The 27760-nt window shown below is 38.1% G+C and overlaps 2 protein-coding genes across 4 annotated transcripts; one reads left to right on the top strand and one right to left on the bottom strand.

Annotated features, from left to right (window-relative positions):
• Hexo1 (Hexosaminidase 1) lies at positions 1–23201 on the bottom strand. 3 transcript variants are annotated; one of them, XM_069500290.1, is made up of 16 exons: positions 23073–23201; positions 19276–19341; positions 16950–17086; positions 15706–15836; positions 15045–15150; positions 13813–13979; positions 8885–8993; positions 8316–8437; positions 7794–7928; positions 7150–7255; positions 6149–6324; positions 5487–5585; positions 5123–5243; positions 4030–4122; positions 2699–2846; positions 1–1693 (listed from the first exon to the last, which is right to left on the bottom strand). In XM_069500290.1, exons 2-16 carry the CDS (start codon positions 19329–19331, stop codon positions 1609–1611), a joined length of 1791 nt encoding a protein of 596 aa, XP_069356391.1. In that variant the 5' UTR covers positions 19332–19341; positions 23073–23201; the 3' UTR covers positions 1–1608. The 3 variants fall into 3 exon arrangements, with proteins under 3 accessions (XP_069356391.1, XP_069356393.1, XP_069356392.1); XM_069500292.1 differs by lacking the exon at positions 23073–23201 and adding an exon at positions 22884–23025 and having other exon boundaries at positions 19276–19331; XM_069500291.1 differs by lacking the exon at positions 23073–23201 and adding an exon at positions 21619–21663.
• Positions 22868–27435, top strand: TfIIEbeta (transcription factor IIEbeta). The gene is made up of 6 exons (XM_034971451.2): positions 22868–22993; positions 23882–23986; positions 25116–25278; positions 25736–25845; positions 26331–26508; positions 27155–27435. The coding sequence occupies exons 1-6, from the start codon at positions 22932–22934 to the stop codon at positions 27413–27415; spliced, it is 879 nt and encodes a 292-aa protein (XP_034827342.1). The 5' UTR covers positions 22868–22931; the 3' UTR covers positions 27416–27435.
• Positions 27436–27760: the final 325 nt, after the last annotated feature.

Below are 27760 nucleotides of genomic sequence, written 5' to 3'. Positions count from 1 at the left end.
TTATGTAACATATCCAAATTATTTATTACACGACACAATTAAAACAATAACTTAATGCAGCAAAGTGTGACACACAGAGAATGCAACAAGATCATATTATATTATGTTTAGAGTTTTAGACCTGTGGCCCTACCGCGGTTGTTTGACAGCTACAATGTCACGATCGCAATCATCTCTGATTGGTTAATGCTCGCTCACTATTGGCCACAATGCATTGTTGAAACAAGAAACGCACAAATTCAGCCAATCACAACAATTGAGATTGTAATAATGATTGATGCAGGTTTTAGACAATCGCCCTACAGAATTCCTTTCACGCTGACATCGGTCGCGCGTACTAGTCGTACTGCGACGGCGTTAGTGACGTCACAGTGTGGTGCTTAGTAGACATAATATAGTATGCGATAGGTCGAGATTGGAATCGGGGTATGAGGCGGGGGGACCGCCCCGCACACCCGCACGCCACCCGCGCTATTCCGTACTGGGTTAGCGCGGGGGCTGTGCGAGTTTGCGGGGCGTCCCCACCCCGAGCTGTCACGGACTATACACGGTGCCATTTTTTACCTTGATTTACATTTTATATTGTAGATAGTAGATAGAACGGGTAAGTACATACCACCCTCTTTTTTCTTCTAATATCATTGCATACCACGATTAATTTGAGGATTTTGATTTGTCGAAAGTGAGTATCCCCAGCCCGCTGGACCGATGACCTGAAGAAGGTGGTGGGGAGCGTATGGATGAGGAAGGCGGAGGACCGTGTTTGGTGGCGCGCTCTTGGAAAGGCCTATGTCCAGCAGTGGACGCAAACAGGCTGATGTATTGGATTTGATTTGATAGTGAGTATATTTAGCCGAACAGCTCGTGAAGTTACAGCGAAAAGAGCAATAAAGTGGGTAGTTCGGTTGCATCGCATCTCTCGCAGCACTGCAGCAATATCGACAAACCAAAATCATCAAATTACCCGTGGTATGTACCCGGTATCTACAATATAATATTATGTCGTCAAACCATGAAATAAGTTAAAGATCATTAGTTGATTTGCATTTCTCTAATAGTGGCCCCAATTCTCTAGTCTCTCTCTAAACTAAATTTAAAGTATCTGCATCCTTTTCTTTTTACTAATGCTAAAAAAGGAACGAAACATGACTTTCACATTTAAAGACTCTAAATTTTAGTGCACAATACAAATTTAAACGGTAGGTTCGGGAGTGCGTGCTAAAATCATGGGTTTTACCATCTAAAAATTAAACTTAGAAATGTCAAACTGCTTCTGTCCTTTTCATATTACAATAGAAAGAAGAGGGTGCGAATACTCTAAAATTAGGTTGTGCTTAGAATCGGTGCCAGTGTTTGTTATTCGTAATAAGTGAAGATCTGAATGGCACAGCGAATAAAGGCTAAAATGGTGAGAAGGCACATGGAAGGCATCAAAGGAGTGAGACTGAAAGTAACGGTGGTTACGCACTCATCCGATCCGAGTCCGTGAAAATATGTTCCTTTTTGTTGTTTTGTATGGTAGCTTATAACATATGGCGTAAGTAGATATTTTTTGTATTCGTATTTTCACGGATTCGGATCGGATGAGTGCGTGATTGCTGTTAGGACTTAGCCGTAGCAGTTCCCCTCGTTCTGGTAGCACCATTCAGGCTCGATCGATTCAGCCTTGATGCCCATACGGACTAGACGCTCCCTGCAAACAAGACAACAAGGAATAAGTTATTGGCTGTAGTCGTAAAATGATGTGATTTTTTGTATAGCGGTAGTTTACAGGGCTAGAATGAGAATGTTTAAAAAAAAAACTTGATTTTTATTTATTTTTAACACAATCACCAAATCAATTAAATAATCAATTAAAGGCCGACAACGCATCGGCGGCTCCTCTGGTGCTGCAAATGTTCATGGGCGGCGGTAATCACTTAACATCAGGTGACCCGCCTGCTCGTTTGCTCGCTATATCTATTATAAAAAAATTAAAAAAAAAACACAATCCGTAAAAAAAATCCAGACCGAAGCTATGACTGCGCAAAAATACGACGAAACGCTTCGAGAAAAGGTACGTAGTGCCCCGGCCTTTAGTTTGGCTCGTCTTGGCGGAGGCACTGCCGTGCCCCCTGATTCAATTTTCAAATTGGGGATGCTAAAGGTTTTATTTACTGTTAATATGTATTAACAGTGAATAGTCGACCTTTATGGTTATGATAATGAGTTTGCATAATATCACATGACTGGCCTTAGTAAGTATAACAGAGTATTTTAGTGTTATATATTAGTGTTATAGATTATAGAGTACACCTACATACATAATATAGAGTACAATACTCTATTTTAGAGTACAATTGGCAACCCTAGATTCTTCTTCTCAATCGTTCACTCTTGACAGAGTGGTCGTGGCTATGAATTGTTCACTGCTGCTCGTGCGATCTCCCTCCAGCGACTTCTATTGGTGGCATTATGTGCACACACGCAGACAGGTGTGTTTGTTGCAGAGCGGATTAAGTCCATCCACCTAGTTGGGGAACGCCCACGCGGACGTGTGCCCTCCACTCGACCTTGTACCACGAGGTGTTCGACGGTACCACTCTTCCTAGATGCAGCTCACCAAAAGTAGAAGTACCTATATGGCATGCTACTGAAAAGGCCTTGACTAGTGGCCTGCAATAGATGTGTTTGTGGAAGATGATGAAAGTAAAATGACCTGATGTGTAGCATACGCTGCTCAGCGTCCTGCCAGCCAGTGGACGGCTCGCCCCACAGTCGCTCAGCGAGCGCGGCGGCGCGCGGCCACAGCCGACCGTCTAGTACTGATGAATCTGACTGTTCTGACCACAAGGCTGCTTCACCGCCTGGATACAGTATGAAACAAGAAGGGGTAAGTACGGAGGTACAAAAATAATGAAAAAACTTTAAAATTACTTTAACTTTAACTTTTAAACTAGGATAAAATTTATGTAATACGCTGAAAAAATATTAAAATCCAACAAAGATTTACAAAGTTACAGGCATTTTAATTTTGGAGTTGGAGGGTCTTCTATCCCTTTCTCGCAAAACGTTTTTTTTTTTTTTAAATATTTAATTACACATAATAGGTAGCACGCATTGTAAAAACCACAGAGGTTTGACCCTCAATGCGTACGTCTGCGCATTACATCATGCCTACTTATATCATTAAAAAAAGATTATAAATAAATAATATGTGTAATAATATGTAAATAAATAGTATGAAACCGCACGAAGCTACTATGGCATAAATAAGGAGTGACGTCAAAATGCTATATCGCTATCTCTGTCTAATCAGAAATATTTTTATGCTTATAACTTTTTTGTTAATTGATCGATTTAATTAGTTGTTTTCAGTTTACGTCATTATTTTTATCCTAGTTTATAATAAAGTAATAAAAAAATTGGAGTCAAATACCCAATTGGTATGCCCTTAGCTTCCGGTTTCCCTGCCATAAAAACAAATTAGAAATCGACGCGTGACGCTCGCCCGACTGTTACATCACGTCTCTACATACAATATGTAGAAACAATTTTTTTTTTACTTTGTAATGGCTTTGGAAGTTGGTGCTTTGGAAAGCTTTCTGCTTGCCGGTGATGGGTGGACTCCAGTTGTTATTATATTGCTTTTAAAGTTTTTAACCAATGCGTTACCAAGAGTCTTAAAAGTATCATCATCATCATCATGATCAACCCATCGCCGGCTCACTACAGAGCGCGGGTCTCCTACCAGAGTGAGAAGGGTTTTGGCCATAGTCTACCACGCTGGCCATGTGCGGATTGGTAGACTTCACACACCTTTGAGAACATTACGGAGGACTCTCAGGCATGCAGGTTTCCTCACGATGTTTTCCTTCACCGTTAAAGCAAGTGATATTTAATTAATAAAAACGCACATAATTCCGAAAAGTTAGAGGTGCGTGCCCGGGATCGAACCCCCGACCTCCGATTAGAAGGCGGACGTCCTAACCACTATCTAGGCTATCACTGCTTAAAAGTATAAATTCTCAGTATACTACTTCTACTTACCCATGATCTGTTCGTAGTATTCCTGCGCCATCACTTTGGGGCTGTTTTCGTAAATCTTCTGCCAGCCGATGTAGGGCGAGCACCAGTTGTTGCCTGCAATGTTGTCATTAAACATTATTTTAAAAAACTTTTTAATCAGCACTTTTCATCTATATATATATCTATATCTGGTTCTTGTGGACAAAGTGCGTATAAAACAAGTTTCAGGGGTGCGTTCAATAATTTATTAATTTTGTCAGTTCTACTACTTCTCGCATAAACGTGCTGCGGCATGTGCAGCAGGTGATTTGCGCTGAATGCAACAAAAGTGTCTGTCTGCTAGCTTTCCAGGGCGCATCCATTAAACCGCTTTTAACGAAAAGTCCATAGGCAAAATGTATCGACCCCTTTATTTCTCTCTCGTGAGGAAAATCCATCATGGATACCACCAATCACGGGGGTGCACAGTGGTATGTCGGACTCCTACCGACTAAAAACCTCACGAAGTTCGGACCCGGAAGGGGCTCGCAACACTCAGGCACACGGGGAGGTTACCTGGCTGATACCCCAAAAAAAATGTATCGACCCTAGTCCAATCCTCCAACAGTGATAAAACCTATGAAAGCATGAAAGCCCATATTGATTGATTCAAAGCCATTGTTGTATGAAAGTATTTGGGGTACAATTATTTATTTCACACTGGCGACCAACTCAAAATCAAGCGCATTCACGGTATTTTAGTACCTTTTCAAAACTGAGAAAGCATTATTTGCTTGATGCTATGAATTACCTAATTTGCTTTCTCAGTTTTGAAAATGTATCAAAACATCATGATTTTGACTTGGCCGCCATACGAAATAAACTGTCCCTTAAGCTTCCATATAGCATCAGTTTCAACATTGTTGGGCGATTGGACCAAAATTACTCAAGGACTTTTTGTACAAAGATTGCTTCCCGGGGGAGAATATAGGCTACTTTTGGTCCCAGAAAACCAAAGAGTTCCCTCGGGATTTTTAAAAAACCTAAATCACCAATCACATTGAAAGACACTAAGCGGAACTCGGTCGTGTCCAGGCACTATTTAGGTATATTAGGAAATATCTCTCATATTTACCGCTGCCGACCCAAGCACTGAACCCGCAGTCGAAATAGAGAGCGTCGTAGTTGGACATAATGAGCCGGTAGCCTTTCTGTAGCAGACCTTTGATCTGAGGGTCTTCTCCCGTAGTCCACACCTGAGGTACAACAAAATTCCAATTTTGGAAAGTGAACAACTCAGCAATTTTTGCATAAAAAATAAGTAAAACAAGCTGTAAGTATAAAATTTTCTTCATCCCAAATTCTGGGAACATCTCGATCTTATCCAAATTAGAAAGGTTGTTATTGGAATTTGGATATTGCAAGTCTGTTTATGCTGGCTTATTAAGGCTGCAGATTAGTAAAAAATTAGCACATTCTATATTTTAAAAAAGTCTCACTTGAATGATATAGTCATCTTTGTTGAGGTACTTGTCCGCGTGCACGTAGTTGGTGAGGGTGCTGGTCCACATGATCAGAGGCAGTTTCTTGCCGAAGGCCTGTGGAAAAATACGAAATTCCCATTCATTTCCGATCTGGTGGGAGGCTTCAGCCGTGGCTAGTTACTATCATACCGGCAAAGCCGTACCACCAAGCAATTTAGCATTCCGGTACGATGCCGTGTAGAAACCAAAGAGGTATGGGTTTAAAACTGCCATACCCTTTCCAGGTAAGCCCGCATCCATCTTAGATTGCATCATCACTTACCACCAAGTGAGATTGCAGTCAAGGGCTATAACTTGTATCAGAATAAAAAATAAAAAAAAAGGTTTCGCGTGCCATTGAGACGTCATCAGGACCAATCCAATATGGCGGAAATCATTAAGACAATTTAAGTTGAAATAGCTGAAAAGTGACACATCCTTAATGTATTTGAGACATTTAAGTAGGTATATTATACTTACACCGAAAATATTCGGGTGGCAGGATAATTCAAGGCATTTCTTGAAAGGCGTTATTCTAGAGGTACCAGAAATTAACTTTTGCTTCATGAACTGTTATGTCTCATAGGAAATATTCCAGCACTTCTCGTTGACTTCATAGTAACCTCACATTCACCTACCTTGTACACTCGAGCCTGCGCTTTAGTCTGGAAGTAGTTCCAGAGGTCCAGGAAGCCGGGATGGTCCAGCTGCCAGCGGTTCTGCTTCATGAACTGCTGGATCTCAGACGAAGTGTTCCAGCACTTCTCGCTGACCTCATCTCCTCCCATGTGGAATATGTCAGTTGGGAACACCTCTGAAAGGAATAACGGAATTTTCACAAACCCCTTAAACACAACACAACAAAATATGATATCGTCCGATTCTTAGATGCATGGGTTTTATAAACTGCCTCGTATAAGATCTCGGGGATAGCCTTCGAATCTTCGGGATTCAGAGCGTATCTCCCAGATCTCACATCTATAAACATCCTAAATATGTGTACGTAATACTGTCAGCTTTAGCACAGGAAGTTTGTCCAGAAAAATCAAGTTTATTATAACAACAATCACGACAAAAATGAATGCGTCGTAGCAGCTTCTGCACCAATTTTACTTTTCAGTGCAGACCTTTGGTACGTAGACTTTCTGTCGGTTTAGACAACACACCTTCGCACTGGATGAAACCGGTAAAAATGGCCATGGGATTTGCTTTGATGCTTTATGGCACAAATACCCAGACCCGTATTTTTCTGGGGAACTTATTTTTTGAAACTTTATATGATTAAAATGAGTTTCTTGAAACTGGATATAGTAGATGAGATACGTAATAGAGTCGACCTAAACCCACTATACAAAGAATAGAATAGAATATATTTTTATTCAAGTAAACTTTTACAAGAGCTTTTTAATCGTCAACTAGTTTAATTTACAACTGGTTCGGAATGCCGTTCAAATCAAATTAATTTCATATTTTAATGTATATTTTGTTCTTATTAAAAAAATATTATGTTTGTGACTGAGACGAAGTACCGTCGAGAACCCATTTACCTCAATAAAGGTTTTCCAAACATGGGTTCCCGATACAAATTGTAAAGCGGCCTATAGGCCAACAACAAATTTTCATCCTCAAAGCTTCTCACCTGCCATATCGGAGTAGATGTCCTCCAAATAGTCGTATAGCTCATCTTTCACGGGGTTCAGCTGACCACATGGAGGCTCCACGCAGTAGGACTGCCATGGCTGAGCCTAATCATAAACATTCAGATAAACCATCGTACATAATCATCATCATCATTATCAGCGATAGACGTTTACTGCTGGGCTAGGTCTCTTGTAAAGACTTTCAAATGCCACGATCTTGCGCCGCCTGAATCCAGCGGCTCCCTACGACTCGTTTGCTGTCGTAAGTACATAATATATTATTCATTAATAATTTTACACGGTATTTTATTTACTTGCATGAGTATTACGAGACTGTCCGTATGTTTGTTTTGCTTGTACTTGGGCATAATATATTATGTCGGGTGTGCATCTGTGTCATGTGTGGGTGTAACTGCAGATGGGTGAGAGTATATGGGTGCGTAGACGTGCTTGGTGTCGAAAGCGGTGCGGATTTTGATCAGACCAACGCAGACCATGTCCCTGAGGTCTCATTCCATCCATTTTGCTAGTCACTTTTTTCTTTTTGTTGTATCCTTCTCTTCTAATCGAGAAGTCTCTGGTGCGTATGTATGTGTGTGAAGTTGTGGGTGCATGGGTGTGTTTGTGATGGGTGTGTACTCACGTTAAAGCAAACGGTAAGGCCAGTGTCCTGCCAACCTTCGCCCACGTGCGCAGGCGCATCGAACTCTGGCAACACTCTGATGCCCCTCTCTAGAGCGAAGTTCACCACATCGCGGATGTTTTCCTTTGTGTAGATCTAGAAAACGGTTACAAAATTGTTAATCTATTGTCATGTAATGCAACGGTCATGATATTTTGGATTTGATAAACATGGTAGGTATACAAAAGAAATTCTTTTTTTCCAGTAGCGAAAAGTTCTGAATTTTGTTGGTTACATAGTTTATAGCTGCTGCAGCCTTGTAGACGGAATTTCTCACATTTTTTTCAGAGGCACTACTAACTAACATGCACGTTTTCTCACGATTATTTATAGCAAAAATACATACCTACATATTTGCTTGATTAATATTTTTTTCTTTATGTGTCTTTTATGTTAAAGAAAATCATGTTATGTCTATCCCACTCCTGATGTTACAAAATCGGTACGTACAAAATCCCTTACAGAATTTAAACAGAAACTGACCTTAGTAGGGTTGTAAGCGCCATATTTGGTCAAGTTGGGTCTCTTTGATGACTGGAAGGGGAAGCTCTGGCTATCCGTGATGTGCCAGTGGAAGGTGTTCAGCTTCACTGAGGCCATGGCGTCTGTCAAATAATTGCAAGATTCATCATCATCATGATAACCCATTACCAGCCCACTACTGTATTTTAATATCTTATTATATGGTTTAGTTTATTTAGCTATTGGTATTTAGGTTTATTATATACACCACCTCCCATTGTCCATTTGTTCGTTTTCTCCCTAGCGTTAAGGTTGTCTGGAAGAGATCACTAGTTAGCGATAGCCTTTTTGTATCTACTTTTTAAGATTTCTTTTTTGTAACCTGTCATTTGTGTTTTGTCGTGCAATAAAGAATATACATACATACATACATACTGAGCACGGGTCTCTTAGTAAGAAGTGCGCGTCAGCATACGCTTAGGCTAAACGTTTGAGTAGGTAGGTACGATGCCGTGCAGAGACCGATTTGCATTAATCACAAATTGATGAGGGTTTTTAATAAAGTGCAAATGGCATGGAAGACATCTTACCAATGGTTGCCATAATAGAACTGATGGAGTAGTAGTTTCTAGCGGTGTCCAGGAGGATGCCTCTGTAAGGGTACACCGGCTTGTCGGCGATCGTCACATCTCTGGGGATCTGGAACATGAACATTTTGGGCTTGTAAAATATTTTAACAAAGTTCTTATTTTAGCGTTTAAACTATCGTGAGTGATTTCCATTATATATATGTTATATAAAAGTTATTATTCGTGGGTTACGGAAAAAAATATTTTCACGCTATCACACGCACACACAAAGACCCTGAAGAAAAACGAGTTGAAAAATTTGAATAGGTAGGTACTTAGGTAGCAGGAAGGTACTTCAAATTTCAAAATTCAAATCATTTATTCAAACCTTAAGATAGAGTTCGTAAACAAAATCATCCAAAAGTACGCAGAAGCTCACCAACATCGACTTCGCCATCATGTTAATTTGGAGGCTGTGAAGCTTCTAGATAACATGGACATCAAAAGGAGGCTCAAAAGAACCAAGCCGTTCGAATTAGTGTTAAAAAGTACATAAGTGCAGCGTTTGTTTAATAGTGCTTGTGCTACTTTATTTTTCTAGGTCACAAGAACATAGTGAACTGTAAGTACGTGTTAGAATAAACTAAGGACAGTTACTGGACTGTAAATTAGATTTAAATTAATCATAAGTAGAAGTTTAAGCTAGAATAATATTACTTATTAGCCCATAGGCTAGATGGTAGTAGCAATAAAGCTACCATTTTATAATGGTGCTTTATGGTAGAAAAAAAAAAAAAAAAAAATTATTCAAACTAGGTACCTACTTTTTGATAGTCGGGATACAGATGATAGTGGTGATAATTTTAGTTATGTTAACTTAAAACTGAAGCTACGAGTGTTCTAAACACGCCCAGGTTTGAGAAGAGCCCACACCAAACTCGGCCAGGTATTATTTTTACTATCACCACTTATATACCCAGCCCCTTTCGCTACATAGAGTGTACTTATAATATTAAGGAAACATAAATGTGACTCGTTTTAATTCTAACTTTAGTCTGAGCAAAGTCAAAATGCACTAATAGATCTTAGCTTGAGCCCTACTCTAGATACCGATTCGGCAAGCAGATTCTGCTGCAGGTTCTTCAAGAAACTCAATAAGTAGGTACCTAGGTGCTTTTTAAATGGATGCTCCAAGCAACCTCCTGCCTGAGGTTAAAAAACTTCTAATAGGCTTTCTATTGAATATTAGATTTTTTACATCAAACCGCTTTTACGCTAACACGTTTGAATAAATTTTAGCACGCTTATATCACTAAGCAGGTAAATAATTAATATCCGATGAATGATCAGCCTGTGGATGGTGATGATGATGATGATGAATCAGATCATGACCCTCTTATATTTAAATTAGCTTCTTTATATCTTGACATTTGAATGCTGCATCGTTACTGTAATAATATTATGATTGTTATACGGCTATGACCTTATTTGCATGGCCATAATATTTTTTGTTGTGCGATGATTTTTGAAGATCAATAAGCAGTCGAACTTTTAAATTTTTTGCCCTTTATACTTATGTAGGTAGTAGGTGAGTAGGTATAATGCATTCAAAATAAGCTGGCGTGTTTCCACTTGAGACCGTCATAAGTAATAACAATAGAATTACATTCAACATGCCACGTAAACAATAGGGGTAATAAACCAAACACTCATAGAGTCCATTCATTTTTAAAGGAGCCAGTTTAACCTCATAGTGTTAATACTTTTGAATTCACCCACCACGACTTAATCCTATTGTTATTGTTAATGACGGTCTCAAGTGGAAACACTCCAGTTTATTTTGAATGCACTATACCTATTTACCGACTGGCTCTCACGTCTGACAAAAGCACGTTAAGGTCAAGCATGATTTCCCAGAGTGATTATGCATACTCCATACTTATTATAATTAATGTGAATGTGTGTCTGTCTGTCTGCGAGCTTTTCACGGCCCATCCATTATACAATTTTGATACCTACTTATTTATTACAAAGATCAGCCTAAAGCTGAGATCTATAGAGCGTGCATTGACTTTGCTCAGTCATAGATTTTAAACAACAAATAAGAACGAGACTGATGATGTCTTATATTATGCCAATGACATAACGCTGTCTTATTTTAACAGTATCTCAAGTCTGAGCAAAGTCAAAGTAAGTAGGTACCTACTATTTATAGGTCTCAACCTTATAGGTTTTTTTTATTTATAGGTTTTTATTTATTTATTCAGATACAAGTTAGCCCATGACTGCAATCTCACCTGGTGGTATGGCAGTTTTTATTAAATCCATATCCCTTTGGTTTCTGCACCGCCATCGTACCGGAACGCTAAATCGCTTGACGGCACAGCTTTGCCAGTAGGGTGGTAACTAGTTACGGCCGAAGCCTCCCAGACCAGAAATTTAGAAATTATAAAATTCCATACCCCTGCCGGGAATCGAACCCGGGACCTCCCACTAACAAGACCACAGCGCTTTTCACTCGGCCAGGTCGTCGTATGCGGATTTTCATGCATTAGAATTAACTAATTAGTAATCTGTCGTCTGCGCGGGGGCATAATAAAGGACTATCTGCCGCACTCAGAGTCGCTTAATCGTTACTTAAGTTTAGTTAAAACGAGACAGAGCTATATCTCTCACATAAATCTGTCTCGTTTTAACTCAATCATAAGTAATGATTAGCGACTCTTACGTGGAGATCTATAAAGCGCACTTTGACTTTGCTCAGACTACAGATTGAGTTAAAACGAGACAAATTTATGTGAGAGATATACCTCTGTCTCGTTTTAACTCTGTCTTAAGTCTAAGCAAAGTCAAAGTGCGCTCTATAGATCTCAACCTGAGTGCGGCTGTATAAAATGTCACAATGTGATCTCCCCCATAACTGGAAGTTGTTATGCAAATAGGCCAGGAGTCAATGTTCGCGGACCGGTTTCGAAAAATGTATAAGGACATCGATTTGTTCTTACAATCAGTAGCGATAAAAATAAACAGTCAGTAGGTACATGATACATCTACAAATAGATTATGATTGGGTAGTTATGTTATCTAATGAATCTAAAAATTCAGCCAGAAAAATATTTGATAATGTCGGTACCTATGATGATGTATCATTGCTGTCCCTAGAAGGAAAATCATTACGATCAGTTCTGCCTTAAGGTCATCTTATAAAGGTCAAATGGGAAATCGTTCTTTGTAAACTGATAGGCTTGAGTTCAATGAGAAGAATTACAGACCTAAATATAAGGAAAATTATCCATAGACATGCTTTAGTCAAGAAACGCTTAATTAATTTTCAATATCTAATTACTTAGGTACTTAGTTAATTCAAAATATAATTTACATATTTCCAAAAATTTTAAGTAACTAAAATTAAATTATGCCCACTCTACAAATTATACATCTAGTTTATGTAGATACCTACTTCATAGACCTACAATCCATATTATTAAGTAAAATAACAATAAGTCAATTAAATCCCGATTAGAAAAGTAAAAAGATAACAAATAACTCTAAATCGAATTGAAATCGATTAGGTATGAGTTTAATGTTAACGTATTTATTGACTAAAATAAAAACTTAGATTAATTAAAATCGATATAAAGCCAAAGGCAAGAAAATTGCGCATATACCTAGACAGGTAAGTATAGATATACCTACAATACATAATAATAAAGTCAGTTAATTATTATCTACATCTAGTTCATCAACTAGTCTAAATTTAAATTAAAAGTTTATGAATCATTGAGTCATTATTTAGTTTCCTTAATCATTCTCTGAAAGTACCTATCACAGACTACAGTGTATGGTACTTACCTATCTAATAAATAATTATTACTTACTATAAAACAATATTCCGATTAACATTTAAAATATTAAGTAAGTAGATATAATAATAGTAAATATCTTAGAAATATCTAGCGGTCAAACGATGTTATGATAGGTCATCGAAGGACATCTTCGAAAGTGTAACAATTTATAGCTTCGATGACATTTAAGGAAATTAGAACTATCACATTAAAAAATCTATAAAAATGCACTAATAATGCCACGAGAAGAAATAAACTAATCAATAACCAATAAATAAGATTAAAATAAAGGTCATCATAATAATATAGACGCATAAAAAAAAGAATCTATATAGATACCTAGGTAGGTAGGTAGGTGTTGGTAGGTAGGCTAAAAAAGCTGACTGACTGACTGATTGATTTATTTTGATTTACCCCTAATAGGGTTGAATTTTCAAAAAATTTTTTTTTTTTTTTTAAATGGACTTGTTTTACCCTCCCTTTTAAGGTCGCTCAGGAAGGTGCTTTCTCCATACAAACGTAGGAGGGTAATTACAACAATATTTGATATATTATAAGTATATAGATTGTACGCTCAAAACTAAGTAGGTATTATATCGATTTATCTCGTAATTATCTAGGTTTATTGATATATAAAACATTGAAAAAAATATTGATATTAAAGTCACGAGCCTCGCAATATTCTTCCTATTTTCACACTAAAATTATGACAACTTTAGGCGCAAATAAATAATAAGATTAGGAGTGTGAAAATTCTCAAACAATTTAACATTAGACATAGTTTATTTATTTATTAGTTGAAATAACATTATTTTGCAAACATACATTTAGTATTTTTTTCTCAAAAATACTTTTCCTAAACCCATTTCGCGCGCTTGATTTCGGTAAAAATCATCGTGCCACTCACCTTTCTCATACAATGTCAAGTGAAAAGCAAACAGATTACCTAATACCTACCCACGTGCGCTGCCAATTTCGGTCGAACGTACTGCGTCACCTTAAGGGGGTAAAACAAGTCACGAGCATCAGCTAGTTATAGTATAATAAGAAGAGATGTTGACTTTGAATCCACATTCTATAGAAGAGAATACTTGAAACGCTTACCAGCAAGTGATCCCTGATATCATCGTACACGAAGAGCTGCGACAGAGTCTCCAGACCATGTCGGATGCCGAAAAAGTTGTTCGCGAAGATGGTCGCGTTGATCCTATCGTTACTCTCCGGCGACACTCTGAGGCTGTAGCTTTCATCCAAGCCAGTCGGGAGGAATTCTACGGAGTATTAACGATCTTAAGCGGAAATCTATATACTTATATCTAAAAGAAAAAGCTGACTGACTGACTGATCTATCAACGCACAGCTCAAACTACTGGACGAATCGGGCTGAAATTTGGCATGCATTTGAGAATTAATGATGTTGAGCGGAAATCTATATAGATAATATATCTAAAAGAAAAAGCTGACTGACTGATGACTGACTGACTAAATGATCTATCAACGCACAGCTCAAATTACTGGACGGATCGGGCTGAAATTCGGCATGCGGATAGCTATTATGACGTAGGCATCCGCTAGGAAAGGACTTTTGAAAATTCAACTCCTAAGGGGGTGAAATAGCGGTTTGAAATTTGTGTAGTCTAGCATAAGCTAGTATCTAATATATTTAAAAGAAAAAGCTGACTGACTGATGACTGACTGACTAACTGACTGATCTATCAACGCACAGCTCAAACTACTGGACGGATCGGGCTGAAATTTAGCATACAGATAGCTATTATGGCGTAGGCATCCGCTAAATAAGGATTTTTGAAAATTAAACCCCTAAGGGGGTAAAATACGGGTTGGAAATTTGTGTAGTCCACGCGGACGAAGTCAGAAGAAGAGACTGTTAAAACAAGACAGATATATTATGCTGATTATATGACGTTGTCTCGTTTTAACAGTGTCTTAAGTCTGAGCAAAGTCAAAGTACGCTATATAGATTTCAGCCATAGCTTTCTTATGAGGCCATAGTTAGCGACCTTCTTGTCCAAAATTATACAGTGCTTGAAGACCAAAATCTTCATACAGTGCGTGTTGCTAATGACATATGGATCCAAGACATGGTCGCTAATTTTCTTATCTTATTCGTAATCGTATAGTCCCTAATGTCTACAGTCTACAACATAATTAATTAATAAATAATATCTTTATTTGCAAAAAAGATTTGACACATAAGACTTTGACCACTGGCTCCCAAAGAAGTAGAAACTGTGTCATGGGAGCCAGTGCCTTCCCTGTTACATAAGCTTTTTCTAATTTACAAAACCCTTATTACCACCAATAATTAAATTTACCTCTAAAATTGGGGTTTTCGTTGACTAGATATACGTAGACGGATTTCCCAGACGCTTTAGGTACCAGACCTAATGGGATCGCTAAACCAACCAAGCTTTTGAATCTCTAGAAAGGTAAAAAAAATCAATGCTTTAGTACATGGAAAATAAAAGTTATCGTTAATCTAAATATATAAAAGGAGACTGACTGACTAATCTATCAGCGCACAGCCCAAACAACTGGACGGATCGGGCTGAAATTTGGCATGCAGATAGCTATTATGACGTAAACATCAGCTAAGAAAGGATTTTTAAAAATTCAATCCCTGAAGGGGTAAAACAGGGGGTTGAAATTTGTGTAGTCAGGGCGGACGAAGTCACGAGCATAAGCCAGTTATACTTATAATAAGAAGAGCAATTTAGGAGTTATCATTGACAAACAAAAATGTAGTAGGTGCATTTCACGAAGGCGAGTGGCTCATGCTTGTGTTTAAGTCGTATCGGTATACGTAACCGGTTAATACGTAAGGTACAGGCTAAATGTGTGCGTTTGACAGCGCTTGCTCGCGACTGATTGGTCCGACATGCGCAATGCCCGTGTAAACGACATTACCTACCACAAGTAAAGTTCACTCGCCTTCGTGAACTGCAAGAACTATCTATTCTTAGAAATGCAACTCACCTGGGCAGCAGCTTGCATCAAATCGTCAGATTTGCCTCGCTTAAGATTCTGAACTTCTATATTGTTGATGTTTACTTTGGAAAGGAAACGTCCTAAATCCGTAACACCTGTTGGAGCTGGCCATAGTAGACCTAAATGCAAAGAATAAAGCAAATATTATGATGCGAAAACTGTTGAAATACCTAATCTAAAATTAGAATTCAGAATCTCTAAACTAAACTAAATTAACAGGTCTAAATCTAGTGCTATCCTTTTCCGCAAGCAACATCATGAAAGCGATAGCAATAGATTTAGACGTGTTATTTTAATTTAGTTTAGAGATTGTGTAAACGGAATGACGTAATAAGATCATTTAAAATTAAAAACGAAGATATTATTATGATGATCAAATAAAAATTATGATAAATAATAATAAATAATAAATAAATAAATAAACGTTTATTTCAGACCTTCATAGATCCATAGATTGTTAGTATGATAAAAGCAATGATAAAACACAAAAGTAACTATGAAAAAAGATTCAGTAAAATGAAATCATCAAAATTAAACAAAATATTTATATAGCAGAACAATAAAACAGTTGGCATTTTTTGCTAGCTCCCAAAAAAGATAAAAATTCTATGTCCCTAAATTATGATGAATTCATAATTGTAAAAAAGGCAAGATTGAATGTCAACAAAGCCTTGTAAGTTAAAGTCCTATAAGCGCAATGTGGAACAATCTCCAGCCACGCTCTCAAAAATGTGGACCTCAAAAGTGATAGGGGTAGATGACTGCCGACCTCCCTGGCGCAGTGGTAAGAACTGTGGTCTTGTTAGTGGGAGTGGGTTCGATTCTCGGCAGGGTTTTGGAATTTTACAATTTCTAAATTTCTGGTCTGGCCTGGTGGGACTGGAGGCCGTGGCTAGTTACCATCCTACTGGCAAAGCCGTGCCGCCAAGCGATTCAGCGTTCCGGTACGATGCCGTGTAGAAAACAAAGAGGTATAGGTTTAATAAAAACTGCCATATCCCTGCCAGGTTAGCCCGCATCCATTTGCATCATCACTTACCACCAGGTGAGATTACAGTCAAGGGCTAATTTGTATCTGAATAATAATAAAAAAGATGAAATAGATGTATGGTGACGCGCTTTCCAAAAGGCCTATGTCCTTTGTCCAACCATGTACGTAACCCTACACTGTACAAGCTGATGGATGGATGGATGAGGATAATTGTACAGTAGGTCTTGAAGATCATACTTACCATATTCGTTGCAGAACATTTTGCAGGCCTCGAGAGAAAGTGCTGGCTCGGAGCTTTGTGGATTATGCTTGGACTTGACGCATCTGGCATCTTCGCAAGTCCAGTGCCACGCAGGCTGGTCTTCGGCTGTGCTTACACTGTGGACAAAAAAAAACATCGCTAGGAAACCTGCATATCTTCATTATCATCATGATCAACCCATCACAGGCCCACTACTGAGCACGGCTCTCCTCTTAAAGTGAGAAGGGTTTAGGCCATATTTTGGCAATAGTCTAACGCCGGGCACGCATCTCTAACTTTTCGTAGATAAGTGCGTTTTAAACAATTAAGTAAAATATATCACTTGCTTTAAACGGTGAAGGAAAACATCATAAGGAAACCTGCTTGCCAGATTTCTCCATAATGTTCTCAAAGGTGTGTGAAGTGACCAGCGTGGTGGACTATGGCCAAACGCTTCTCATTCTGAGAGGAGACCCGTACTTAGTAGTGAGCCGGCACTGGGTTGATCATGATGATGATTACAGACATTTTCTAACCCCTAACGCGATTCTCCATTTAATTGCTAAACGGACTTATCCCAGATTTGTGTAAGGTTTCCATTAACGATTTTGCTAAGGTGGCTAACGCTCTACATAGTATGTATGTACTATGTATATATATTTTGATTTCAGCTGTGGTAGCCTAGTGGTTAGGACGTCCGCCTTCCAATCGGAGGTCGAGGGTTCGATCCCGGGCACGCACCTCTAACTTTTCGGAGTTATGTGCGTTTTTAAGTAATTAAAATATCACTTGCTTTAACGGTGAAGGAAAACATCGTGAGGAAACCTGCATGCCTGAGAGTTCTCCATAATGTTCTCAAAGGTGTGTGAAGTCTGCCATTCCGCACTTGGCCACCGTGGTAGACTATGGCCAAAACCCTTCGACTGAGAGGAGACCTGTGCTCTGTAGTGAGCCGGTGATGGGTTGATCATGATGATAATGATATAATATATATGTTGCTCGGGTTTGCCTATAGGTTGGTATACCTACCTACCTACCTACCTACCTACCTACTTAGCTACAGTCGAATAAAAATATGATAGACAATCAAAGTCTGACCTTAACAACCAGAACAACTTTCATTATTGTGTTGGTATTTAGACCTACTTATAGTCCGTACTAATGACTCCTCACGCGCCATTTTAAATCTATGGCACTTTAAAATAAGGACTTAATTCGTACTTTTGACATGAAATTTGACACAAAAAGATAAAATGAATGGCATGTGTGATGTGAGGAGTAAAATTTTACGCGTTATAAAGAAATCGATTCTCTATTGCGACCATTGACTTATATACTATACTAGCTTCTGCCCCCGCGGCTTCGCCCGCGTGCCCTACAGGAAACAAATGGCGCTTTTTTATTCAGAAACAAACATTAACATCAGGATGCGCACGCCCTGCACCAGCACCGAATAACACATATAACTTTCCAACCCCCATTTCATCCCTTTAGGGGGGAGGGGGGATGGGGGGGAGGGGGAGAGGGATGGGGGGGGGGGATTCCTTATAGTCATTTCTTAGCTGACACTTACCTACCTAACCTAAACCTACTTTCCAAATTTCAAGTAAAAAACTGTCCCATACGAACTTTCATTCCCTATTTTACCACCCTAATGGGTGAATTTTCCAAAAATACTGAAACACGTATTTCTTCATTTGTGACAGAAAACCCAAATACCAATTTTCATGCAAATAACTTGAAAAATGACGGACTTTCATACAAACTTCCATCACCCATTTAACCCACTCAGGGGTGGAATTTCGAAAAATCCTTTCTTAGTGGATACCTACTCTTTACAAAGAATAGACCCTCCAAATTTCATGTCTTTAGGACCAGCGGTTTAGGCTGTGCGTAGATATAATATATGTCAGTCAGTCAGTCAGTCAGTCAGGACTTTGAATTTTAAATATATAGATTACATAGTATGGACAGGGCTATTAAACAAACAAAATGGCACCGACTCAGTGGTGCTTTAGCACCAATGCAACCTCAGTGACGTCTGAATTTCAAACGGGTCGTTCATTAGTATCTAAGAGGTGGCGCTGATTTATTTGGTTCCAAAACCGTAAAAAATTTTGTTCGCTTGACCATATCTTGTCATTTATATCGATGATTTCGACCCGATTTTGAAAAGGTGGATGCATGGATGTAAAAAACTTATTGTGTGATAATTATTTAACGGAAAGGTTAGGTATTCACATCACATGCTTGGTCCTCTTCCGTAAGTATCGGTTGATAATGATGATGATAATTATTATCAGATTACTAGAGAATGATTACTCACCATTGCAATACGAACAAGAAGTGTAGAATATAATAAAATAGATTATGCCGCCACATCTTGTGAAACCTAGAACAAAGAGAAAGTAAATAACAATGAAATTATAAGGTTTAACAATTTACTATTAGGCATTAAAAAATTTAATCGGACCACGACTGCTGGGATAAGACAAGACCGTCCGAAAAAAGATCCGAATTAGGTATAAGTAGGGTAGGTACTTCAAATCGCGCAAGTTTTGCTTCAATATCTTCCATTACAATATTTTCAAATAACCATACTTAATAATTTACGTTTATTTTGACGGAACCCTCGTTGTGCGAGTCTGATTCGGACTTGGCCTGTTGAGCATACATAGTTGACAATCAAAGGAATATCCTATATCCTTGAAATAAAATAGCTAAAAGGTTTCTGTAAAGAGCTCAATTAATTGACAAAGGGTTTCCAGCTCAGATTAGGCTTAGAGTGCAGTCAGTAGGCATGTATAGTACGCGACAGGTTGAGATGACAATCGGGGTATGAGGCGGGGGGACGTCCCGCACACCCGCACATCACCCGCGCTCGCCCGCACCAGGTTAGCGCGAGGCCTGTGCGGGTGTGCGGGGCGTCCCCACCCCGATTGCCATCTCGACCTGTCGCGAAGAGATAATGTGCTGCATGTCTTTTATCTAATCTCTTATCGCGGAATGTTAGCAGAAATATCTTTTTTTTGCAGAATTTATTTTGAATCTTTCAATGAAAAGTCAATTTGTTGGTTAGACAAAGAGCGTTTGTGCACTCATCCCTGATTTTACGCGACAAGCGGACAGACAGACGACCGGTCACCGGACAACGAAGGCATCCGTCGGTACGGAACCCTAAAAACCATCGTTGTACAGTACGGCGGCAGAAAGTAATGTACATCGGCCATTAGAATGACATTTCGGCTTTGTATAACGTTGTCTCTGTCACTCATACCTATATGACGTTTTGAATGTACAGTAGGTACGCGGTAGAAAATAATGTACATCGACCTTTAGAAGGAGATAGCGGATTTGTAGAGCATATTATGTCTCTGTCGTTGAGACCGACAAAACGTCATATAGGTATGAGTGACAGAGACAACGTTCTACAAAGCCGAAATGTCATTCTAAAGGCCGTCGTACATTATTTTCTGCCGCGTACTGTACAAACATATAACGCATATCCAGTCCATCAGGTCCAGAAGAGGTCAGTGACTGCCTGGTACCTCTAATCAGATTAAACCATTATCGCTCTCATAATCTCATAAATTGTCACATCTCTCCTAAATTCCTAGGCATTTCTCTAGATTGTTCTAGATAAAACCTATTTATGAGTTTACCTAAGTACTAGCTGATGCCTGCGACTTCGTCCACGTGGATTTAGGTTTTTTTTAAACCCGTGGGAACTCTTTGATTTTTCGGGATTAAAAGTTGCCCATGTCAATTTCCAGGATGCTGAGGTAGCTGTACCAAATCCATACTATCAATTACTATCCATACAAATATTATAATTGCGAACGTGTGTCTGTCTGTCTGCTAGCCTTCTACAGCCCAACCGTTCAACCGATTTTGACGAAATTTGGTACAGATAGCTTACATCTTAGGGAAGGACATAGGCTACTTTTTATCCCGGAAAATCAAAGATTTCCCACGGGATTTTCAGAAACATAAATCCACGCGTAGGAAGTCGCGGGCATCAGCTAGTTTTAAATAAATTGGTAAACGGATGGGCCTCTAAGAATCCCGTGGGAACTCTTTGATTTTCCGAGATTAAAAGTTGCCTATGTCCTTCTCCGGGATGTAGGTAAGCTAACTCTGTGCCCATCAAAATCGGTTAAACTGTTGGGCCGTGAAAAGCTAGCATACAGACAGACAGACACACTTTCGCATTTATAATTTTCGCAAAGCTTTGGCATTCATAAAATTAAATAAGCATAACTAGGAAGGTTTCATGTCTTGTATTGTCATTACTGAAATAAATAGGGAGTACGACGATAATAAGTAAAACATTAGGTAGATTTATTATTCTGTTTAATATCGACTGATAGCTGTTGACGACAGATCAATCTACGAAAAAAAAATAACCTTGCCTAGCTAAAAGTTTAATTGAACTTAACTTTCTATAAACAATCGCCTAAGCCCTAAAATTAATCGTAATTAATTGACACAAACAAGATAGGAATCTTGGTGCTTATAAGTAGTAGGTACGATGTGAAATACAAAAAAAGTGCACTTAAACGTAATAGAATACAGTTTATAATTGAAGATGCACAAGTCACAATGGGGCATGGGCTCGTTACGTACGTAAATAGTTACTCAACAATATACTACACAAACGTTCACATACCTCTTGTATTCCAAGCGTCCACACCGTCTCGCGAATGTCGACACAGTGTGACGAGAGAAGTTGGACGACAAAACAAATATAATTTTCCCGCTTATTTTCGTTACCTACACGATTGAAAACAAGTTTTGCAGATGAGGTTTTTTTTTTTCGACAAATCAGTGCAAATGTTTCATTTTATTTTTGTGATTTTTAATAATTATCATAGGATTTAGCTTGTTACCTACAAATTACGATCCAAAAATGCAAGAATGTAATCGGCAACGGCCCTAAGCTCTCGCACTATATAGGTAACTAGGTAAGTACCTATTGAACATTTGAAAAGAGCAACCGCCGAGTTTCTTGTTAGGTAATTCTTCTCGGTAGGATCGGCAATCGGCGGAATTTGATGATCTCTCTGGCGCAGTGGTAAGCACTGTAGTCTGATTGGTGGGAGGTCCCAGGTTAGATTCCTGGCAGGGGTTTGGAATTTTATAATTTTTAAATTTCTGGTCTGGTGGGAGGCTTCGACCGTGGCTAGTTACCACCCTACCAGGAAAGCTGTGCCGCCAAGCGATTAAGCGTTCCGATACGATGCCGTGTAGAAACCAAAGGGGCATGGATTTAATAAACACTGTCACACTCTTTCCAGGTTAGCCAGCTTCCACCTTAGACTGCATCATCACAATTACCACCAGCTGTGAGATTGCGGTCAAGGGCTAACTTGTATCTGAATTAATAGACTGCTAAAATCATTACCCTTCCTTTTGGTTTTGCCGTAGTCGGGTAAAAATACAAAATCCTGAACCGAACTTATTAGTCAGTACCTATGGCTGGAATGAAATCTACTGTCACTAGGTCTTCGATGATCAGAAACTCGCTTAGGTAGTTACGCCTCAAAATGCACGAAACGAAAACGTTGAGTGCGCGGAGTCACCTTTCTTGGTCGTGATGATGACCTATTTTAATTTATACAGACAAAGTAAGTAAATATATGGTAAATACTATGTACAATTTATTGAAATGATGAAGTTAATAAATAAAATAAGGCAAGAAAAGAAATTTAAGATTTATTTTTTTTACCTTAGGATAAAAACCAAAAAGCCTAGTATCCAAATCGTAAAGATGTATGAAAAAAAAAACAAATTCAAATGACATTGACAACTGCGAGTGACATTCTTGACAATGACATTGACAGTTTCATTTCGCACAAAAAAAAACAAAAAAATTGGAAATCAGCCAAAATATTAATCTTGTTCCCACTGTTTTGATGTTTTATTAAACAAAACCTCACTTACCTTATATCTGGGTGTGCAATTTAAATTAACTAGTATAATATGGATCCTGCACTGTTGCGGGAACGCGAAGCGTTTAGGAAAAAGGCACTTGCGACACCCAGGTATGTTACATACTTGTTATACACCACTGGTTTGGAACAAACTGAACTATCCCCTTCACCGGTTTTACCAATTACCTACCAATTACTTTCCTTCCTCTCGCTCCCTCCCGCAGATTACGTGATTGATATACTACTGATAAAGGTTTTAATCTATTTTATTAAAGTGAGAAATATAAACGATTTTTGTCAAGGTTTTTCTTTGGTGTAATGCGAGAAACTAGTTTATTTTCGCTACCTGTTTATCTTATCAGTTTTAGTGGTATCTTTGATTCAATCAGTGATAATATACAATGAAATACTTACCTATCTACTTAATTGATTATTAATTTTCTTTCCCACTGATTAAATCTGATTTTGAGATTTGTTCTTTGCTATTGGTTTCAATTTTTATATTGAGGTATAACTTTCTCTACCTACTTGCAATAATTATCATTCAAAATAATGTTTAGTTTTAATTTAACATACCTACTGCCCATTGACCAATTACAAAATGTTAATTTTATTTTGTAATAGCTTATGCTCGCGACTTCGTCCGCGTGGACTAAACAAATTTCAAAACCCTTTTACCCCCTTAGGGGTGAATTTTCAAAAATCCTGTCTTAGCTGATGTCTAAGTCATACCTAATAACTATCTGCATGCCAAATTTCAGCCCGATCCATCCAGTAGTTTGAGCTGTACATTGATAGATCAGTCAGTCAGCTGTTCATTTTATATATTTAGACTTATGTATTTTGTATCCAACTAAGTATGTATATTAATCATGCAGGACCGTATTTAACTTAATTACTCAGTCCAGTTTAATTACCTAACTGAAACAATTATGGCAAAAACTAATATAAGAATAAGTATCTATTAAATGTTGTATTTGAAAAATTCTTTGTTTCCAGCGTTGAAAAGAAAAAGAAAGATGAATCACCTTTTAAAGATGACAGCAAAAAGAAATCTAAATCCAGCAGCTCTGTCAGCACTGCCCCAAAACTTGATGCCAATAAGTGAGTAACATAGTAAGAGATTAGAAATAATATTATGATAAGATTTAAGATTATGAAACCTAAAAAAAAGGTTTTCTCAATTTAGGCACCAAAATCCACTAATATCTAATCTAAATCCAAATCTAGGTTACATTTAGAATTTTAAATTTAGAAATTTACTAAATTCAGATTTAAATATCTTAAATACAAGAACGAGTTTCCCACCCTCTGCACTAGGAAAGGCCCTGTATTGCAGGAGGTAGTTCCTCAGGGATACAAAAGTTTGCTTAATTTATGCACCAAAATCCACTAATATCTAATCTAAATCCAAATCTAGGTTACATTTATAATTATAAATTTAGAAATTTACTAAATTCAGATTTAAAAAACTTAAATACAAGAACAAGTTTTCCACCCCTCTGCACTAAGAAATATCTGTATTGCAGAAAGTAGTTCCTCAGGGATATAAAAGTTTGCTTAATTAAGGCACCAAAATCCACTAATATCTAATCTAAATCCAAATCTAGGTTACATTTAGAATTTTAAATTTAGAAATTTACTAAATTCAGATTTAAATAAATACAAGAATCATGAGTTGCCCACCCTCTGCACTAGAAAAGGCCCTGTGTTGCAGAAGGTAGTTCCTCAGGGATACAAAAGTTTGCTTAATTTAGGCACCAAAATCCACTAATATCTAATCTAAATCCAAATCTAGGTTACATTTAGAATTTTAAATTTAGAAATTTACTAAATTTAGATTTAAATAACTTAAATACAAGAACAAGTTTTCCGCCCCTCTGCACTAAGACATATCTGTATTGCAGAAAGTAGTTCCTCAGGGATATAAAAGTTTGCTTAATTTAGGCACCAAAATCCAGTAATAATATCTAATCTAAATCCAGATCTAGGTTACATTTAGAATTTTAAATTTAGAAATTTACTAAATTCAGATTTAAATAACTTAATACAAGAACGAGTTTCCCACCCTCTGTTCTAGAAAAGGCCCTGTGTTGCAGAAGGTAGTTCCTCAGGGATACAAAAATTTTCTTAATCTAAGGACCAAAATTTGATAAAATTTGTATTACCTATTATTATACTAGCCTTAAATTAAATATAGATATAAATGAAATAATAATATATTTTGTTCCAGTTACAAAACCATGGCAGGCAGTTCCTCATATAGGTTCGGAGTGCTCGCGCGCATCGTCAGACACATGAGGTCGAGGCATCAAGAAGGGGATGACCATCCTCTCAGCCTCGATGACATACTGGATGAAACCAACCAGTTGGACGTTGGCAGTAAAATAAAACAAGTTAGTTGCTCATCAACACTACTTATTAAGTCATACATAAGTTACATAAGTCATAGTTTTTTTTTAAATATTAGCCATGTTAATTATGACGAATATTCCCCTTTCCCCGCCAACTAAGCGTAAAGCTTGTGCTAGGAGTAGGTACAACAATAGTGCAAGGGTGGGGTTTGAAGCTCTGACCTTTGGGAATTAAGTTCACTCCTAAACTTGGGTACCATTGGACAGTACCTGGCAGGGAATATTGTACATCAACCTTTAGAAAGAGATAGCGGTTTTCAAGAGCGTTATCTCCGTAGTTGAAACCTACAAAACGTCACATAGGCATAAGTGACAGAGACAACGCTCTACGAAGCGAAAATCTCTTTCTAAAGGTTGATGTATAATATTGCTGCTGGCTATTAATGTACACTTTTTGATTGTCAATTGTTGAATTTGTAACATAAACATTTGTTTCCAGTGGCTACAGACAGAAGCGTTACAAAACAATCCAAAAATAGAGTGCACTATGGATGGCAAGTTCATATTCAAACCTGTGTATAAAATCAAAGATAAAAAATCACTTTTAAGGTAAGGATTCCACCAGATGGTATATGAACCTACAGTACGCGCCGAAGGTAATGTACATCGACCTTTAGTAGGAGATAGCAAATTTGTAGAGCACTGTCTCTGTCGTTGAGACCGACAAAACGTCATATAGGTGTGAGTGACAGAGACAACGCTCTACACGGCCGAAATTTCATTCTAAAGGCCAATTTCGGCCGCGTACTGTACAATGATTCTATAGTCATTGATTAACGATTACACGGTACTGATTAAATTTGAATGGGGAGACCCATTCAAATTTAATCAGTACCGTTATTATAAATGCGAAAGTGTGTTTGTTTGTTGGTTTGTCCTTGATTTTTTGCATGTGTATAGATAAAGACCTTAAGAGTGGCATAGGCTTCTTTTTATCCCGGAAAATCAAAGAGTTCCCACGGGATTTTTAAAATACCTAATTTTTAAAAACGAAGGCACGGGTCATCACGGTAAAAACTAATTTATTATTCTAGGTTACTGAAACAGCAAGATTTGAAAGGTCTAGGAGGGATATTTCTAGAAGACGTCCAGGAGTCGTTGCCACACTGCGAGAGGGCGCTCAAGAGTTTAGCACAAGAAATACTATACATCATAAGGCCCACAGATAAAAAGAAAATATTGTTCTACAATGACAGAACTGCCACACTAGATGTAAGTAGGAAATCACTACCCCTGTCATAAATGCGAAAGTGTGTTTTTTTGTTGGTTTTTCCTTCAATCACGTCGCAATGGGGCAACGGATCGATTTTTTGCATGGGTATACTTTAAGACCTGGAGTGACATTAGGCTACTTTTTATCCCGTGGGAACCGCGATAAAAAGTAGCCTATGTCACTTTCCAGGTCTTTATCTATTGGTACCCATGCAAAAATCACGTTAATCTGTTGCTCTGTTGCGACGTGATTGAAGGACAAACCAACAAAACAACAAACAAACACACTTTCGCATTTATAATAAGGGACTAGCTAGACTATTAGACTAGCTTATGCTCGCGACTTAGTCCGCGTGGACTACATAAATTTCAAATCTCTATTTCAAATTTTAAAAATCCTTTCTTAGCGGATGCCTACGTCATAATACCTATCTGCATGCCAAATTTCAGCCTGATCCATCCAGTAGTTTGAGCTGTGATGCATAGGTTCGTTTGTGATTGGTTGGTCACTCAAAATCGTTAACGCCCACTGAGTTTTTTGTCTTTGTCATTTGTACGGGATCACGTAACAGAGAGAGCCCTATACTAACTTCGCCCCGTGGATAGAGTATAGGTAACTTTTTTTAACGCACGTTCTTTATTCCAGGTTGATGACGAATTCGTGAAGCTATGGCGCGCCACAGCCGTAGACGCGATGGACGACGCGAAAATAGAGGAGTATTTAGAGAAACAAGGCATCAAGTCCATGCAAGACCACGGCTTGAAGAAACCTGTAGTGCCGAAACGGAAGAAGGTCTCCCAGAAACGACGCACGTTCAAGAAGCCGAGGGACAACGAGCATTTGGCTGACGTGCTAGAGACGTACGAGGATAACTCGTTAAGTCAAAAAGGCATTAACATTAAGTAAAATAAATTAAATAGTTAAATCGAGTTGTGTTTTATTGAAGTTATAAAAGTTACAGTGTGGCTAATTCCGTTGTGCACAATCTTTAAACTAAACTAAAATGACACGTCTAAATCTATTGCTATCCCTTTCATAATGTTAGTGCCATCCTTTTCCGCAAACAACATTATGAAAGGGATGGCAATAGATTATGACTTAATATTTTAGTTTAGTTTACAGATTGTGTACAACGGAATTAGCCACATTAACTTGATGTGCCTTTTTCCGTTGGTCTAAATCTAGTGCTATCCTTTTCCGCAGGAAGTAGTATGAAAGGGATAGCAATACATTTAGACCTGTCATTTTAGT

This window comes from Maniola hyperantus, chromosome 8, assembly GCF_902806685.2.
Source record: "Maniola hyperantus chromosome 8, iAphHyp1.2, whole genome shotgun sequence".
Lineage (NCBI taxonomy): Eukaryota > Metazoa > Arthropoda > Insecta > Lepidoptera > Nymphalidae > Maniola > Maniola hyperantus.
Note: the sequence above shows the minus strand (reverse complement) of the source record. Positions and strands in the feature narration are given on the sequence as shown.

What these genes read in the sequence shown, in the direction of transcription:
- Hexo1 (XM_069500290.1), bottom strand. Translation starts at nt 19,331, where the DNA reads ATGTGGCGGCATAATCTATTTTATTATATTCTACACTTCTTGTTCGTA. An exon ending in CAGTGCTTGGGTCGGCAGCG is followed by an intron (nt 4,123 to 5,122) that starts GTAAATATGAGA and finishes ACAACATTGCAG; the next exon opens with GCAACAACTGGTGCTCGCCC. An exon ending in CAGCGTATGCTACACATCAG is followed by an intron (nt 1,694 to 2,698) that starts GTCATTTTACTT and finishes TCTTGTTTGCAG; the next exon opens with GGAGCGTCTAGTCCGTATGG.
- TfIIEbeta (XM_034971451.2), top strand. Translation starts at nt 22,932, where the DNA reads ATGGATCCTGCACTGTTGCGGGAACGCGAAGCGTTTAGGAAAAAGGCA. An exon ending in CCAAAACTTGATGCCAATAA is followed by an intron (nt 23,987 to 25,115) that starts GTGAGTAACATA and finishes ATTTTGTTCCAG; the next exon opens with TTACAAAACCATGGCAGGCA. An exon ending in ACAGAACTGCCACACTAGAT is followed by an intron (nt 26,509 to 27,154) that starts GTAAGTAGGAAA and finishes TCTTTATTCCAG; the next exon opens with GTTGATGACGAATTCGTGAA.